Source organism: Plodia interpunctella, chromosome 10 (genome assembly GCF_027563975.2).
Source record: "Plodia interpunctella isolate USDA-ARS_2022_Savannah chromosome 10, ilPloInte3.2, whole genome shotgun sequence".
Classification (NCBI taxonomy): Eukaryota; Metazoa; Arthropoda; class Insecta; order Lepidoptera; family Pyralidae; genus Plodia; species Plodia interpunctella.
In genome coordinates, this window is record NC_071303.1 from 6398832 (window position 1) to 6417027 (window position 18196).

At 37.7% G+C, this 18196-nt stretch overlaps 2 protein-coding genes across 5 annotated transcripts; one reads left to right on the plus strand and one right to left on the minus strand.

Annotated features, from left to right (window-relative positions):
• Positions 1–1893: 1893 nt before the first annotated feature.
• Positions 1894–5020, plus strand: Pop1 (POP1 ribonuclease P/MRP subunit). The gene is made up of 4 exons (XM_053750377.2): positions 1894–3467; positions 3593–3954; positions 4049–4324; positions 4693–5020. The coding sequence occupies exons 1-4, from the start codon at positions 2072–2074 to the stop codon at positions 4993–4995; spliced, it is 2337 nt and encodes a 778-aa protein (XP_053606352.1). The 5' UTR covers positions 1894–2071; the 3' UTR covers positions 4996–5020.
• LOC128672878 (serine/arginine repetitive matrix protein 2-like) lies at positions 5009–18192 on the minus strand. 4 transcript variants are annotated; one of them, XM_053750374.1, is made up of 16 exons: positions 18049–18192; positions 16425–17309; positions 16076–16224; positions 15532–15654; positions 15096–15231; positions 14312–14462; positions 13529–13685; positions 12810–12994; positions 12560–12731; positions 12086–12252; positions 10550–10612; positions 9251–9404; positions 8776–8863; positions 7945–8059; positions 5841–5923; positions 5009–5599 (listed from the first exon to the last, which is right to left on the minus strand). In XM_053750374.1, the coding sequence occupies exons 2-16, from the start codon at positions 17305–17307 to the stop codon at positions 5460–5462; spliced, it is 2766 nt and encodes a 921-aa protein (XP_053606349.1). In that variant the 5' UTR covers positions 17308–17309; positions 18049–18192; the 3' UTR covers positions 5009–5459. The 4 variants fall into 4 exon arrangements, with proteins under 4 accessions (XP_053606349.1, XP_053606347.1, XP_053606348.1 ...); XM_053750372.1 differs by having other exon boundaries at positions 10550–10627; XM_053750373.1 differs by having other exon boundaries at positions 10550–10627; positions 17789–18173.
• Positions 18193–18196: the final 4 nt, after the last annotated feature.

The window sequence follows — 18196 nt, forward strand, 5'->3', positions numbered from 1 at the left end:
GATTGTTCATAAAATATGGTCCAGGTTTACTCGTGACGCCGGTTCTTTTACTAGGTAACCTATCAAAACTGCATCCCGTTAATTTACTAACTCACAGACATAGTCCTTATGGCATAGCTGATAATGCCACATATTTGTATAGACACCTTCGGCGTACACTCGGTACCGTCCGGCGGCACCGCAGGACGCTTCTCTCATAGGCGCCCTGCAGGCATCTTGAGCAATATACCGCTGTAGACATTTTTCCTAATAACGCACAAAGCCGTGGTTCGCACCTGGGAGCTCTTTGCGCTGTTAATGTTTCGGCTATAAGGTCCTTGCGATTGACCGACCAACTGCATACAGGCTTCGATACAATATTTTTATAGCGTGGGCAAACGAGCATGCGGGTTGCCTGATGGTAAGCAATCATCGCAGCGCATGGACACCCAGCAACCCGACGCCGGACTCAACATCGATGCGTTACCGTCAAGTACCGTAAGCCGTCAAGATGATGGGGCGGAATTTCTCCTTAAGGTGAGAGGTACAGTTGTGGAATTCAGCGACTGCCACAAGATCAAGATGCCAAAACCTGGTCTTGACAAAAGGGCTCACACCCAAAAAATGCTGGTGCTGATGTCGTCAAGGAGAAGCAAAATTTTAATCAGTGCTAATGGTATATAGAAAAATTAGGTTTAGGTATAGGTATATGTATAGTAGCTGAACACAATGCGAAGTGGAGAAGATAAAGTAGGAAAGCGGACCTTGGGCTCCAATGGCTCTAATGCTCTATGACTCAAATGAGGAAGAGAGGGGGCGAGTAGGATTTGAAAACATTTTTTTTTACAATTTTTAAATGTAATTTGTATTTTTTTATAAATCCGAAGAATAACACGAGTGTGGTATGAGCTGATAATTAGAACAGGATAATTCTAATACTGAAGTTTCCCACGGGATGGACACCACATGGTCAGTAAGTAGGTACTATATCCAATTACAAAATAGTTTAAGTATTTTGTATGATAGTGTCGTTCGACAAAGAAAAGAAACAAGTATACTTATACTTACTTAGGTAGGATTTGACGGTTGTGTTGACAATGAGACGAAAGGATGACATAAGCTCAGCACAGGACAGAGAATAGGATTCTTAATAACAGGGTTAAGCCCTGCAGCGAGCGGAAAGAGGGTGAAATGATGATAATTTACTGTTCTAAGATATATCTGATCTTTGATAGGAAAAGCTTGTGATAGTCGAAGGACAAATCCCAAAGAGGATGATGGACGTCTAGGCGAATGTAACATCGGAGCCGAATCTTCAAAATTGAGGCAATTTTTACGGGGCCCCGAACTACACTACAATAACTAAGAAAAAAGAAAAGGCCGTGGCTATCCCCGTGTAAATTAAATATCATTTTTATCCATAAGAGACCTTTCTATCAATATGTGAAAACAGCATGAAAATCCGTTCTGAAGTTTTATAGCAGAGATACGGAGGCAGTGGAACTGTTTTCCATAATATGTAATCTTATGTTAGTAAATTCATACTAGTAGTAGAGGATATTATAAATGCGAAAGTCAGTTTTTCTGTCTGTTACATTTTTACGACTAAACCGTTAGGCTGATTTTAATAAAATTTGGAATAGGGTCAAACACAAGCGGAACTGGAGGCAGGACAACAAACAGCTATTGTGAAAATAAGTAGTAACTAGGTAATAATTAAAAAACGCAGCGCACGTTTGACGATTTGTTATTAATATTAGGTAGTTCTAAAACTTAAAGAATACATATTGACTTCTATAAGTCAATTTTAAGTTACGTAAACGTTAGCTGTAACACTGCGACGCTTTTGCCGCATCATAATAAAATGTGACTATCACTGACAGCTGCCAGTTATGTTATCCACTAACAGCTGCCAGTTATGATTACGACAGTGACAAATGTGTGACAAACAAGTGGCTTTAAGGTTATATTTACAAAATTAACTTCTATTTCATAATTTGCAGGACGATAACGTGGTGGAAAAATAAATATTATATTATAAGAAGAACCAAGTTATTAGTCTATTTGTTGAGCAATAAATTAGTCTTACGCGATGAAGACTGCGGAATTTGATACCACGTTAGGTGGTACCGAACAACTACCAGATTTAGCAAATACTTTAAAATTCGCTGCATCCAGAAGTGTAGAAATCGCAGCGATGACAGAGAGCATCCTTCGCCCCAGCAAAACAAAGCTGATTTTCCAGTCTTTACCCGTACATATGCGGCGCCGGGTAATGAGCCATAACTGTAAAAGGCTACCCAGGAAACTGCGCCAAGGACATTTAGAGCAGTTGAAAAAGAGTGGTTTACCGCCAAAACTAAAAAGACCGTCCAGAAAATACAGGCGACGTCCTGGCAACTTGTTGGAAGAATATAATAGAAGACAAAGGAGATATGTGTGGCTAGAAACACATGTTTGGCATGCTAAGAGATTTCATATGTTAGAAAAGTGGGGGTATCAATTAGCATATGCTCCATGTGATAAAGCATTCAGAGCCTGTTACAGAGCAAGTTCAGCCCATTGCCTTATGCAAGATATTTCTTACCACATACCAATCCAAATCAGTGGACCACTAGACATTATTAAAGAAATGTTCTCCTCAATTACGAGTTCTGCTTGTGGTTTAAGTATTTATGCAAAAGCTTTTACAGGTGGATCCAGACAGGGCACTATTCAATTGTACAAACCAAATCAGTTTCCATTTGGTTATGTAGGCAAAGCAAATTTCATTTGGGTGCCGGATGAGGCAGTTAATAAAACTCTTTGGCTATTTGTACATCCCTCTCAGATAAAAGAGGTAGAGTCTATTTTGACTGATATAATTTGTAGTAATAATCAAAATGATGAGTATCAACCTACTAAGAAACAAAGGAAGTTAGTAAATAATTTTTCAGGAAACATTGAGATAAAACTATGCCCCGGGAGATTCAATATATTTCGATTGACTGGTCCAAACAGCCATGCAATACTTGCCCATGGTTTAAAATGTGTTGAAAATATTGAGAAAATAAAATCTAACAAATGGATTATGGACATAAATGGAAAATCATTATATTTGACTGATAAACTCGGTTATTGGCAAAGCATAGAGAAAGCTAGTTCTCCATCACAATTGCCATCAAGAATAGTCATTGGTCTAGTTGTGAAAGACCCTAGACTAAGTCGGCCAACACACCGAACAAAGGCCAAAAATAATTGTAATGTATCTGTAAATCTTGAATCCTTAATAACAATACCACCAACAGCTGCATCTTCACCAATCTGGGATTTGAAAACACAGGATATAATCAAAAATGAAAAACTAAGCAATAGTCAATTTATAGCTCATGTGACAAAAACTCAGCTAGTTCCTGGATCTATATTTGAGGATGACCCCAAGTTGCAAAGTGTACCTGTTGTACTGGTACAAAGACCAGGATCTCAAGATTCCAGTTTGAAGAAAATAGGTAATATTCACTGCCATCTGATTGCAAATCCAATCCCTATCATTTCATATTTGTTGTAACCTAGAAATGGTAATTAAAATTAAAATCCATAAATAATAAAATTATAAACCTAATTTTTGTTTTAGGGTATGGCAGTGGTTGGGACATCATAATCCCATCAGGGTATGGAGTACAATTCTGGCAAACATTCATCATGTTTGGGGCTCGTTCTGGAGGCCTCCGGGAGACTGAAAATTTAGCTTTTGAAATGGGAGAGACATACCTGCCACCAGACTCGAGTGCAGGAGAAGAAGAAGAAAAGGCAATTTTTAATGATATGAAGGAAAAATATTTTAAACTTCCTCCTAGTAAAAGGGTTAATTATATAAAATTAGGAATAAATAGTCCTTTCAGCTGCAACTGGAAACTGCTATTGCAAGAATGGAGCAATGTGCCTGTTGATAATTTTTATGTTTTAAGAGACAGCCAGTTGTTATTAAAATTGCAGGTAAATTTCATGTTGAATTCTAAATTAATACTTTGAAAAATCATAATTTTCAACAGATCTTCAGAAATAACTTTCTTTTATCTTCATTTTACAGGACTGTTTACAAAGAAGACAACACCTTCCAGATATCGTAAATCCTGAGGCATGTCTAGTACCTGTTTATTTGCAAATGGTAAATGGAGGATCTCTAAAAAAACATGCTCTTATTTGTTTGCCAGAAAAGGACGACTATATATCTATTGAAAATGTTCATGAACAACAACATGACGATCCTAATGAAAAGTTAAGGAAACAAACAAGAATTGAGCACAAACTTGATATAAAACGTTGGAGAAGAAAACGAACTAAACTTAGGAATAAAAATAAAATGGTTAGTCAATTTTGTTTGTATTCGAAACTATCGAAATTTGAGTACTATAAAAAATATATTTTTGTACCAGTGGAAACGTGCAAATTAAACATGATGATAAAAACTTTTCAATTATCAATAATAAAATTAACATATGATAAAGACAAATTGACTACATTTATTTATTTGCTAATACTATAGTAGTTACCGCTTACTACAACAGTAGTTTAGCCGACTTATGCTCTCGCTAGTTTATATATTCGATAGTGCTATTCGAATCACGCCATTGGTTGGAATAGCGCTATCGAATAAATAAATTGCCCTTAAAAAACTCAGAAACCGAGCATTAATACACTAAAAAGAAGTTAACGATTTGATATTTTTTTCAGGTCACAGTTCAGAAATCTAAAAAACGTGACAGCAACAAACTGTCTCAATATGTGCTGAAAATGCGGGAACTGTGGCTTCCTAGCCAGATTAAAACTGTTCGCCATTCCTGTTCCAGACAAGTTATGGGATATGTGTCGCAAGGCGCTTTCAGTTTCACAGAGTCAAACAGCTGTGGTCTTGGCTATATCGCTTACCATGCATTGAATATACTAATAAAAAATGGACATAATCAAATCTTAGTGCGCAACATATCCTCTAAAAAGTATAGATTAGGAAATATTCTAGTGATAAAAAATTGTTAAATAAAACAAATAGTTTGCTACAAAATTATGTATTTCTTTTACTCATGACATGAATAACATATACACGTGATTCATCACAAAACCATTCTAGGTTGTTTCACATTGTGGTGAACAAGCAGTAACAAAATAAGTTTTTTTTAATTTACGTTTCAGTTTTAATTCCCTCTTGTTTTCTCTCGTATAGGTACACTACAAGATTTAAAGAAGAAAAATACGAAGATAACTACACTTAGGGCACACAATAACTGATACACCTTTTGGAGTCAGATAAGAGTCAATGTTTACATAAGACTATTTACATCACAATTAAATGCTCATTTGTACGACTTCAAATAAACTTTTACAATTCAACATTTATTATCAGCGTTGAGGTAAAAAGACGTCGATGTAACGTGGCACAGTGCAACAATTAAGAAGCTGGACTTGCCATTGAAAACTACCTGCTATTAAATCATACTTAAATACTATATTTTGGATCTCTTTCTCGCTATAGCATCCTCGACTGCTTTGAGTTGCTTGAGGAGCTCTTCTCTTCTGGAGACAGACTTCTTGGCCGCGGGAGTCTCAATCGGCGATGTGGCTGAGCGTTTCTTGCCAGTAGTTTCTGAAATAATCATGACAATATTTTCAAGTAAACTGTTTAGATTTAGAAGATTATAATTTAAAACTCGATATGCAAAATTAAAATTCATCTTTGAGTTTAGTTAATTAAATCATGGCTTTTATTATATAATGCCACAACAATCCATGATCTCTTAAAATAAACATTACAAAAGTCACTGCTGGCCAATAGTGGGAAAATCTTAAATAGAAGAAAAATAGAAAAGTAAGTTGGCGTCAAGTACCTTTATCACTGGTTGCTTCCTTTTTACTGGTCACAGTCGTCGACACCGCCGCTGCTAAACCAGCGTTGGATTTCGCATTTAACCTGAAAAAGGACTTTATTAGTTTGGCTGTTATTTTAAAAAATACCATATATACCTTTCATGCATATCATATTCTCTTATACTTTTTAGCATTTTTTTTTTTGTAATAAATATGCAATATATGGACATGCCAGCAACAGAGAAGTGAGACAGTAGATTCTAAATACATGCAAGTAGTAAAGATTAAAACATGCTGATACTAACAAGTACACAGGTCAATAGTTAGTTTCTAACACACTAAAATCCAAATAATCCAGGACACCACAGTAACAAATCAAACATTTAGAACAGGAGTGAATATTAGTGATGGTCCATTTTAGTCTTTCTACAAAAATAAATTGTCAGTATTTTTTCATTCTGGGCGGATAATGTATTTAGTAAGTGTTTAACTTAAGACATTGTTAGAAATATTTTCGTAGTGAAACGGAATAATTTATCGTTTAATTAATTGAAATAATTAAGCACTAAGCTATGCTTCACAACATAAAATAAGGCATAATAGGCAGCTGAACACTGTTCACAATGGAAAGAAAAAAAACAATTTGTGGGATAAATAGTGTATATGTGTATATTTCTTAAAAACAAATAAGTACTATTTCCTTCTGAATATCTAGTTTTGTGTTCCAGCCAGTGTTATGGATGAGCAGTAAAGTGCAGTGTGCAAATAGTAGCGGCGATACGGTCACTTCAGGTGACAAAGGTTAGTTACCGTTTATCTTAAATTACACAGCGTCATTGATACGGCCAACATGCAGATATTACAACCAACAAACGTGCAAGAAAATACTCGTAAAAAAGAAGATAATCGAAAATAACTACAAATCGCCTCAACGCCCAATTCGTATTTCAATTTAAGGTCAATAAATTGTTGCCAACTGAAAATATGTTTAAATTACACCAAATGCTAAAATATTTCCATTCATTACCAATATTTATTAATATACAGTAATTACAATTACTATTATATTCGTATATATTATAGTCGCGAGTCGTTTATCTCTTTCGCACGTAAGATTAGGGACTGAGACGGATAAAACCGTCTGGGGATGATCGCGAAAGCAGTGTTAAGTCTCTCTACGGGGTATGGTAAGCACAGTAACAGTGGCGAATCCTCCTTTGAACACATATACACACATATATATTATATTATTAATAATAATAACTTAACCCCGGGGCCTGCTCTTTCACAAAAATCTACCTATATGGCACTGTCCTACTATAAGCCGAAAATCGACGGCATTACCTTGGTAATGACTAATCACGCTCATATAAAATAACATTCTAGTAGTCTAATTATTACAAGCGAAATAATTATATTGCGCACTTTGTAAAAATATTCTTCAACATGCCGGGATACCAAATACGTAAGGTATTTAGAATCGCGCGAGCGCAGCAAATAGACCCCATAAAATCTTCCATTTCGTTCACACAGATGTGTGTTAGAAATATAAGAGAAAAAACGAAACAAAGCGCTGACATTTTTGTCCCTCATTACGCGCCCCGCCCAATCTGCCACATCGTAAGACATTAAGTCTGATCGGGTCGGGAAGTTGTATGGGAATCTTCTATCCCATTTGGTTACACTCGTCCGTCGTCTATACAGGGTTACAGGTATATAATGCCTAAAACCTCCTAGACTACTTGGGTACATCAAAATAAGCAACTTTTGTTCTATGACTTTTCGTAAGTCCTAGTTATTGCGTATGAAAAACAAAATTGCAAGGTCGCCTTTGGAAGGTGTTTATGGCTCTACACTATCGTCGAACTCAGACAGATGCCGAAGTGAATGCCGATGAAAAAAAGCGTACACTGTATAATATGTGCGAACGCTTTTATTTTCCAGTGAAAAACCAGCAATGTATGTCGAATCCGTCGAAGTTCGGCTAACTGAGCTGCGATAGTGTGAAGTACAGCAGTCGTGGCGCTACTATCGCTAAAAAAACAACGCGGCCAAACTGTTACTGATATTCGGCCATATAGACGGAAGTATAGCTCGTAGACGCTGGTAGAGACAAGCACTGACCTGGGCCTCTGCGCGGCGTTGAGCAGGCGGGCGTGCCGCGCGCGCCGCGCGCCCGAGCTGCCCGACGACGACGACGAGCGAGAGCTCTCGGACTCCGACGACGACGACGACGAGTCTAAACGGAAAACCACTCATTATTATGGGCCTAATTTACAACCTTGATACATAAATTTATATTTTTAACTAGTTGTTCGCCACGAACGTAGACCTCGCGAGCCCGTCTTAACGACTTAACCGATTTTGATGCCCACGAACTTAACAATTCTATTGACAGAATTCTACATACCTTTTAAAATCCATCAAAATCAGACCAACGATTCGAAGTTATCGCGTTACAAACATACAAAAAATGTATTTTTGCCCCAAGTAGAATTGTAGCCTCGCTCGCTTCGCTCGCTCGGTTTAAAATAAATAGTAAGCCCTTCTGGCATGATAAGGACAAACACTGTATGAATTAGTTTCTTTCGATATTTCTTCTCAGCAATGGTCATTCCGAAATGCTAGTAGTTTGTAGCTTTGGTAAATATCATTTAATTTAGAATATGACGTAAAAAAGTGCCTGTGAAGGCCTAATTTCTGAATAAATGATTTGATTTTGACTTTAATATCATATTTCTGTATGAACTGCTAGATCTTTATTATTTTCGAGTGAGTTAATGCCAACACTGTTGTCAGATTTTATTCAAGTCGCCTATCATCTCACATGACTTTTACGACTTCCTAGTGATGTAGTCGCATACACTCAACGTCAATCAGTGTGCAGGTTTGCGCTGGTGCGAATGGTGCAAGAAGACTTTTGAAATCGCTCAAAATTGAAACAATTTTTTGTACCTGAACCAGATGACGAAGACCTTGAATACTTTTTCCTATCTCTGTTGCGACCTGATGTTTTGCTCCGACTGTACGGGTCCAATTCATCCTGAAAATTAATTTGTTTTCATTTATTTAAAAACTAAGAGTGGATATCGCTTCGTGTAGAGTTGGAAAGGTTATGTAAAATTTGTTGCACCACTTCATCTCAAATTGTTTGCAGACTGTTTTGCAGACGCTGAAACTTAAAACTTGTTGTCGCCGATTAGTGTGCAAGTTATGATATTATACTATCGTCATATCTTCCATTTCACTTATACAACACGAAACGCACATTAGAAATATACAAGGAGAAAGGGGACAGGGCGATAATACACCCAACCAACCTCTATTATTTGGTAGGTGATATGGATTCTCTTCATATACTTACACTTAACGTTCTTGCTTCATAAACTTAACGTTCTTGCTCATTCAAATGTGATGCAATTATGTTTACCTTGTGCCGGTGCGAGGCGGGCGGGGGCGGGTTGGCGGCCAGCTGGCGGGCGGCGGCGGGGGAGGGGGCGCGGCGGCGCGGCGCGGGGGGGTTCATGGCCGTCGCTCGCGCAGTGGCCAAGCGTCGCTCGCGAACTATCACCGAAGGCGACAGCCTACAACAACGTGAAAACGCTGTTCAAGAATAGTGCTAGCTGCGATGTTAATATGTGGAAATCCAATCTCATAATGATTGCTAACATAATTGACATGAGATTGGACGTTCTTGTCCATGTGCGTGTTTCATATTAAATTTAATTCTTAGAGAACAGGACCTCTCTCGACAGTGGCGCCTGTCCCGAATGGGGAGGAATATTTTTAATGCATTATTATCCTTTTGTACAGTGTCAGTCCCAGTTTTCATTTAAAAAAGTAAAATTATTGGAACTGTCCATTGCTTGCGAAAATCGATCCAAGATCATAAAACGATTGTTGAACAATGCACTGCAAACGATGTGCCAAATATTTGGATCTTTATAGTAAAATGAAAACAGCACAAAACGCTAATCATAATTTCGTGCAAATCAAACGTTTTTTAATTTTTGTAATGGGTGCTAAAATCAGTGCAATGGATTCAAATAGAGATATAGACATGCAGCCTCGATTCGATCTGTCCTAATCAAACAATGCAAACTGCAAAATAATATAAATCAATGAAACAATTCTGTGTCACGTAAACATAGTTCAGTGAAGATGTAAGTGAAAAGTTCAGTTTCGGAAATGTGGTATTTGAGCCCTAAAATCGAAAAGTGAGTAGAGAGATTTACTAGTGGTTTCAATGAGTTTTAGTATCTATTTATAAGCCTTTAGGCGACTTTAATAAAATCTGACACGAAAAGAAAGAAGTGTCTTTGGACCTTCTTCAGTAATGATCATGAATTCTGTATATTTAAGTGACACGAACCGTTAAGGCAATTAAAGCCGCGCATCCACTAAGTAACATTTGACGCGCAACATATCACTGTGTCTCGATCAGTATAAATGTCATAAGTGAGAAGCACGAAGAAGAGTGGGCAAATAGGAGTACATTATACCACAAAAAATATTTAATCTGCAATAAAAATACATAACATTTATGTAGTCAGTCTTTATTAGTATGCTACCAGTTGTATCGCAACGTTGTTTAGGCATAGTGAAAACTAACCATAATGCGTTTCCTAATATAAACTCGTCATGTAAAGAGCGAAAATGTACATTTGGAAATAACTGAGATGAGTTGCGCGTCAACGTTGCCAGTGTATACGCGGTTTATTGCACTCACCTTTGGCGGGAGGAAGATGCCCTCCTCTTGCGGCGCGCAGCGGCGGAGCGGGAACTGCGGGAGCTGGAATGTGAAGAGCTGCGGGGTCAGCGGGGGCCGGGTGGGCAGACCGGGGGGAGGGGGGAGGGCAACGCAAACACACGTGCGCACACACACAGTCACGCCGTGATACACGTTGACACGTGTATCACGTCAACAGGTGAAACGTCGCAGGAATGACGGATTTGGACAGTCGTGTGAAACGACAGTTATTGCCCAATGAATCGGTAAATAAAAGATCGTTAATATATGTTACTCGGAATTTTTAAGTGGAAGATGGAAGTGCATCTCGACATTAATTTGTCACAAGACATGAAATTTACAAAAATTATGCCATATAAAATAAAAACCAAAAACAGGCCATGATTTATATGGCAGATATCGACATCATATGAACAAATATGACGTAAGTCGTTAAATAATACGCGCGTGGCGTCACATCGCACATTCGGTCGTCACACACACGAGATAGATGACCAAGCATAACCCGGTGATTGAACCACATGCAGTTAATGAGAGTAGATGAGATTCAAAGATAAACCGACACACCACGACGTTATGAAACGTTATGAAAGCAACCCAAGGATCAGGAGGAAGCGGGGATACGATTTAGAATTAAATTATAATTATATGGAAATGGTTCTAATCTCAAATTACTTTTTATCGGTACTCTCAAATTAAAATGGTTCACAATTACGGGCTTATCATACGTGAAAATAACACAATATATGAAATTAAATAAATGATAAAACAATGAAATACAAATTTCGGATGAATTATGTGTTTATGCATAAATATATATTTTTTAAAATTCAAATTAAAAGCTTTTAAATCTTTCTACTATTTTAAAAAATAACTACATTTCAGAACTACAAAACAGACAGTGCTAAAGTGAGAGATTAGACCGAGAGGATTCTGGCAGAATATGATGTTTTCATTTTTAGAGTAAACAATTAAACATTAATTCATTTTTCATTAGTTTTATTAAATTTATGACAATCAGGGGCTTAGAAAATTAAATATTAACTAAATTAATTTTACTAACTTAATTAATTACGGACTAAGGACTTACTAAATTAATTTTATTAAATTTATGACAATCAGGGCCTTGGGGCAGTTGTTCCTCTCTAATTAATAGCTTTCTACTTCCCCGTGGAACATCACTTGAAAATGAATCTTGTAGGTATTTTTTGGGTACTCAGTAAATTCTTAGTCTTCTTAGTTAAAAATGCCAACGTTTTATTGCATGTTTCGATAATCAAGTTTGAACCGAAATGTCGAACTACATAAGCACTAAGATTTCGACAAGCTAAACTGCTTTTATTCCAGAATGAGAGATATATTGAAGTTGATTTTTTTTTTTAATAAAGATGTTTTCTTTAAACTTAAAACTTCTAAATGTGACCTTTGAGTTTCGAAACCCTTGTGTCGTTTCTATAGGACAAAAACAGATCCTATCGATCCTCTCGGTCCACCTCCCATATATCTGGCACGCACCTGGAGGAGGAGTAGGAGTCGTCGGAGGAGGGCGGGGGGCGGCGGCGCGCGGGCTCCGTCCGCGCCCAGGGGTCGGCCCACTCGTCGCCGCGCCGCCGCGGGGAGCGCCGGCTCTCGGCTCCGGCTCGCGGCTGAACCGTCACCTCGCGCATTGACCGCACGCGTCTCTGATACCGCACACGACAGTTACATTCAAATTTCTTTATTTGCTTAAATGTAGGTATTTCCAAGTTGTTCATAAAATCATTGAGTGCCTTACGTTTTACCCTGGTGATATGCAATATTATGTTATTTTAAAATATTACTTTCAAATTTATAAGAAGCTAATGGCGGCTAACGCTGTGAAGCTCTAGGTAACACTGGAGCTCGCAATTGGGAAAAAATCAGATGATGGTTACATTTTCCACAAGTTAAATATTTTTGTATAGACAGGTGATTTTTTTAAAATAAAAGCTTGAAATAAAATTGAGCCACCTTATGATAGGAAGCGTCGTCAGGCGGCGGCACGCGGTCGTCATAGTGCGGCGGCCGCTCATACACCCGCTCCCGCTCGTACGCCCGCTCCCGCTCGTAAAATCGCTCGCGCTCATCCGGCACGCCGCGCGGCATCCCGCGCCCGCGGTACATGCCCGGTGGTCCGTAAGGTCTAGTATATAATGATTTTGTTTAGTTATAATGCCTGTCACGATTGAAGTTTTTTCCATGATGGACGCAAATAATATACCTGAAGGGGTCAGGGTCGCGGTGAGGCGGGGGTAGTTCTCTATGAGGCGGGGAAGCCCCCACGGCAGCCGCAGCGTACGCCAACTCAGCATCCGGATCATGCACTACACCACCAACGGATAAGTGAAGTTTCTTCTCTTCAAAGTCCATGTCTTGCTCTTTCCGCTTGTTCGCTATGCGCAGCATCTGGACATAATATTTTATTTTATTAATAAATTACAGGTGAGGCGTCGTTGAAAAGTCTCATATTGACAAATGACGCCTGAAAGAATGACATTTTGACAAAACAGTGAAGAGTAAATTAGCAACTATACTTTCTCTTCGGTGGGTAATATTCCAATACAATTAACTATGCACATATGGTCACGTCTTTATGACTGTCTATCTATAAATAATAAAATACATAATTATCCACACGAGTTACTTTCTGAAATCAACAAACAATCCATTCAAGAATGTGTGAAGAAAATTCCATAAGGAGGGCTTGTCCTTAATTCAACATATAAAAACAATAATGGCATACACATCTTAAACATGAACATATGAACTACACCCAGTAGCTCAGAGGCTGAAATTAAGTAAAGCTGCTTCCATCTATCAAAGCCATGTTTGCTGAAATATGCGCCTCAGGGCGTCCTTCGTCTACATGCTGCACCTTGCCACCAAAACAGCGTCAAGGAAAACTTAAGCCAAGAAGATGATATCGTGTGTATATGAAACCTCTTTAGCAGTGCGCAGCCCCCTTTCCCAAGCGGACTCCGGCGGCGCGACGTCCCGGGGCGCGGCCAGCGGCGGCCCGGCGGCGGCGGCCGGCACTCCTCGCACTACGTCGAACATGTTATAGTTCCCTTTGTCCGTCACGCCCGGGTGGAGAAATCTAATAAATTAATTCATATAGATATAGTGGAAAACTTGACTGAGTGTTTTATCAACCAATCTTGACTAATGCGATACAAATAAGCAAAAAGGTTTTCTACTATTTTTAGGCAGACTGTATTTATGCATATGTTACGGCTAAACCAAGAAGTGCGAATTTCAATATGCTTTATGTAAATATTTCTCTAATATTTATATAATATCACGGTCTTATCCCTAACAAGACCAAAACAGAGCCAAGATTTGCGAAACTCGAAGGCTACGTTTGGCTATATGGTAGGATGCGATAATATAACAATATGTCAATGTTGTTAGCCGGTGGGCTATCAGGCTAACTTCATTATCAAGGAAAAAAGGCTAGAATTAGAATAGCACTAGAATTTCGATTTAGAAGAAATTCTAGTGTACAATAAACAATATTTACATTCTTACATCTACTTTATCTTTTGATACGATACACCGAATCCCTTACTCTTGCCCTTCAAAGACTTACAATCTGCGCGAGAAATAGCTAGCACATCCTTTTTCATTTCGGTCCCAGACCAATGTGGAAGAGATTATATGTTTTTTATTTAATAAAGTATCACATTAAACAGATAAGTTAAATATCTACTAGTGTCAGTGTACCTGCAGCTAACTCCCCAGGTGCAAGCCCCGCGCGAGAAGAACCTGCAAACCGGCCGCGGCTCGTTCTCCTCGGGTCGCCGCTCCGCCTCGTCGGACACCTCGCCCTCTTCCAACGACGATCCGCGAGATCGCTTCCCTGGCTTCTCTACCTCTGCACAAATATAAATTTCTTCGTAACTATCCCCTTAGTGGCACACACACATACATAATATTCACAAAACATCATTAGAGCAGGACACCCTACCTGACTAACTAACGTCACCTATCTAACTATAGGAATAATGTAATTTAGTTAAAGAACTTTGGACATTTGTTGAATTGTTGTGAAGGTTACCCTACACATATACTTACGTAGATAAACATTGGTGTTGAAAACTTAGCCTTCAAATTTTGCCAGAAAATGGGTAGTTTTTAGTACAAAATAAATTGCAAAGATGTAATATAGTCCCTGTTATGTTAGTCATTAATTTTCCAAATATATCATTATTCGTATATAAATGAGTTCATTTGACATTTTACACTAATAAACATGATTAGGAATTATTAACAATTACTGGCATTGTAAATTACTTAATCGTAAACACAAGCTCTAAAAACCTTTTCAAGGAAGGATATTTGAGTAAACAATTACCAACTTACTACAAAAAGATTTTACACATTGTCTAAAGCTAAACACACAAAAATTAACCTACCAGAATAAAAAGATGTCATCTATAAAATTAATGTGTTTAAGAATCAACGAAAATCTTTTTGTAGTGATATGGTTAAGATTATAGAAAATTACCTTTCTCAAATGTCTTAATATCAATGTCGCCATTTTGCTGTTCAACAGACTTAGGCTCTATGCATTCTCCTTCTTCAGCTTCGAAATCTAATTGCTCTTCACCGTCTTCTGTGTTACATGTCTTTTCCTGAGGAACCTAAAGGTAAAGATGATGTTCAGTTCATATTATGAAATCTTTTGTAAAACTCTAGCAGACAGATTATACCAATATGTATTAATGTACATTGCATAGTTTGTTTGATAGCTTTTATGTACTGCAGGGAAAAACCAGCAAAGTCTAAAGTTTTTCTAGAGTTCTGTTTTCTAATAAATCCCAAGGGAGCCAAGGCAGGCCCAGCTAGTTGAATATAAACTCATAACAACTTTGCCTTTACTTTTGCATATACTCTTTGAATTACTAAATGCAATAATTTAATTTGACTTAACTTTAAGTTACCTTTTCTAACTTTGGTGCATCCGCTTTCACATTTCCACTGTCAGACTTTGGTGAGGATTGTGAACTTGTGTTGTTGTTACCATTTACTTGCTTATTTTCCAGTGAAACTGGAGTAGATTTGCCCTACAAATAAATTAAAAAATGAATATTTATGCTTTAGTCTTTAGGAAGTTTAAATAAAAACTGACACCAGTGTTACTATATGACATACATGATAAGAAAAAATTGAAGACTGAATTTAGAAAATAATGTAATTCCTAAGTCAGACTTACTCTTATTCAGTTTTAGTAGATAATATCCTCAATTGTATTTACAAAAGCTATATAAATGTGAAAGTACATTTATATCTCTGCTGGACCAAATTTGCAAAGCTGGCTCTATACTGAAGACAAAGAACACCACGACATGTGAGAAAGTATTGACTTGTGTTTTTCTTTCATTATTTATCTTTCTCCACTCACTGTTATCTTTTTCTAACAATATATTTTAGCACAGTAGGAGCCTGTGGCAATAACTAGTACATAAATAAATAAGTTTTGCTTACTTTATCCTTATCATCATCTCCTACTGAATCTAAATCAGAAACATCAGACAGATCTTCATGGCTAATGTTAAGATCTTTGCCATCTTGCTTCTCACTTGCAACTGACTTACTTCTAGATTTCCTTTCTTCTTGATCTGATTCCATTTCACCTGAATAATGTAAGAAAGTTTAAGATAAAAATTAAACTTATTTATTTTAGATCATAATTTATGTATTTTTGTGTACAAACATACACTTATTACAAAAAAAAAATATTTTAAGATACTAGAAAGAGTGCATGAGTTAATGAGCATTGGAATAGGTAATGGCTTAGTGTAACATACTTTGTCAGTTTTTATTAAAATTTTACCTTCAGATATTTCTTCAGTAACAGGATCCCTAATACTAGTCCGTTTATTATAAGATGAACTCCTGCTCGACTGACTTGATTCAGACCCACTACGAGTTCTCTCTACTGGGACCATTTTCTGTTCAGCTTTAGTATGTCGTCTCCATTCATTTCTCTTAACAGGGGAGTGTATAGGAGACCGAGATGTTTGTCGGTTTGGAGATGGACTCGACGATGGTGACCTTCTTCTTGGAGACTGGTGATGTGAGGAGTCCGGAGTGGCAGGACGGGACCTTGATCCCCGAGATCCAGCAGGAGATTTCCCAGAACTATGAGGGCTCTGTGGTGTCTTAGGACCATCACCAGCTGGGCCCACAGCATACTGGCCTGTTCTTTCAAATGAACCTGGATCTGACCCAGCATCACTATGTGCATTAGGTGCATCTGGAGATTTTGGGCCTGCAGGTGATGCAGGCATTGAATTCTCTGGTGAATTTATATCAGAATGTGCTCCACTGAGGTTATCTGGAGACTGTGGTCTTTTGGTTGAAGTTTGTGACTGTCCAGAAGGGGATTGAGAACGACTTTCAGGAGAAGGAGATCTAGGGCCATCTGATTTAGGCGAAGGAGATCTTGGACCATCCGATTTTGGAGAGGGAGACCTAGGACCTTCCGATTTAAAGGAGGGAGATACAGCGCCATCTGATTTAGGGGATGGAGATCTGATACCTTCAGATTTAGGAGAGCCGGGTGATCTAGGGCTGTGTGGTGGTGACTTAGGGGTTTTTTTTGAAGTGTTACTTCTGTTAGAAGATGAACTTCTATGACTTCTTGAACTAGAGCTGCTACTACTTGATGAGGAATGTCCATCACCACCACCATCTCGAGAATCTTCAGAATCCATCCCTGAAAAAAGATCGCAGAAGACCTTGAAGGTTGCTAGATGACAAGTGTATAGCCATCCCAAAAGCACTTCCTTACAAGGTAACATAATTCATAGACCTCTAATTCAGAATATTTATTTTCAAATATTAATATTATCAAATGTATCAGCATTAGTAGAACACACTAGAACTTATAGTGATATTAGTAACTCAGGCAAAAAATGTACACAAAAAAGTGATGATGTGAAACTTATAATATTAATAAATGTATGAAAAATAATCATAATCAAAAACATCATTATAATTTGATTAGAACTTGTTGCTAAACTTATCAAAATTATTCTTATCTGTTGTCAATATCATGTACCTCTGAATTATAAACAAAAGCACATAATGATATTACATATTCATTTTGAATGTTATATATTTTGGAACGAAGTCATTTCAAGAAATAGTAAATGCTACGTTCTGATGTATATTTGAAGACACATCCAGCCTTACCTTAGAGATGACGCCTCGACGGCAGATTCGGTGGCACTTTGTAACACTTTTCATATTGCAAAGACTTTTTAACTTTTATATTCACAACACAAACGAAACTTGGGTCTGTCACATTTACTTGTGAATAACTTTGTAACTTTTGTAACGAAAACTGAGTAAAATCAACACTACTTCAACATGGCTGTGATACAGAAGGAAATATATGAACATAATAAATAATCACTTTTCAGTACTTTCGTAAGGTTACCTTACGCCCTTACCTTAACTGAGATGGGTATGACGAAATATTTCTTGAAGCAATTGAATGAAAAATTAAAATAAATTCCATAAAATTGCGCCGCAAACAACCCCGTTTCAGCGAAGCGTAGACGTCAAAACCATAGACTAAAAATCATAATGACATTTCAC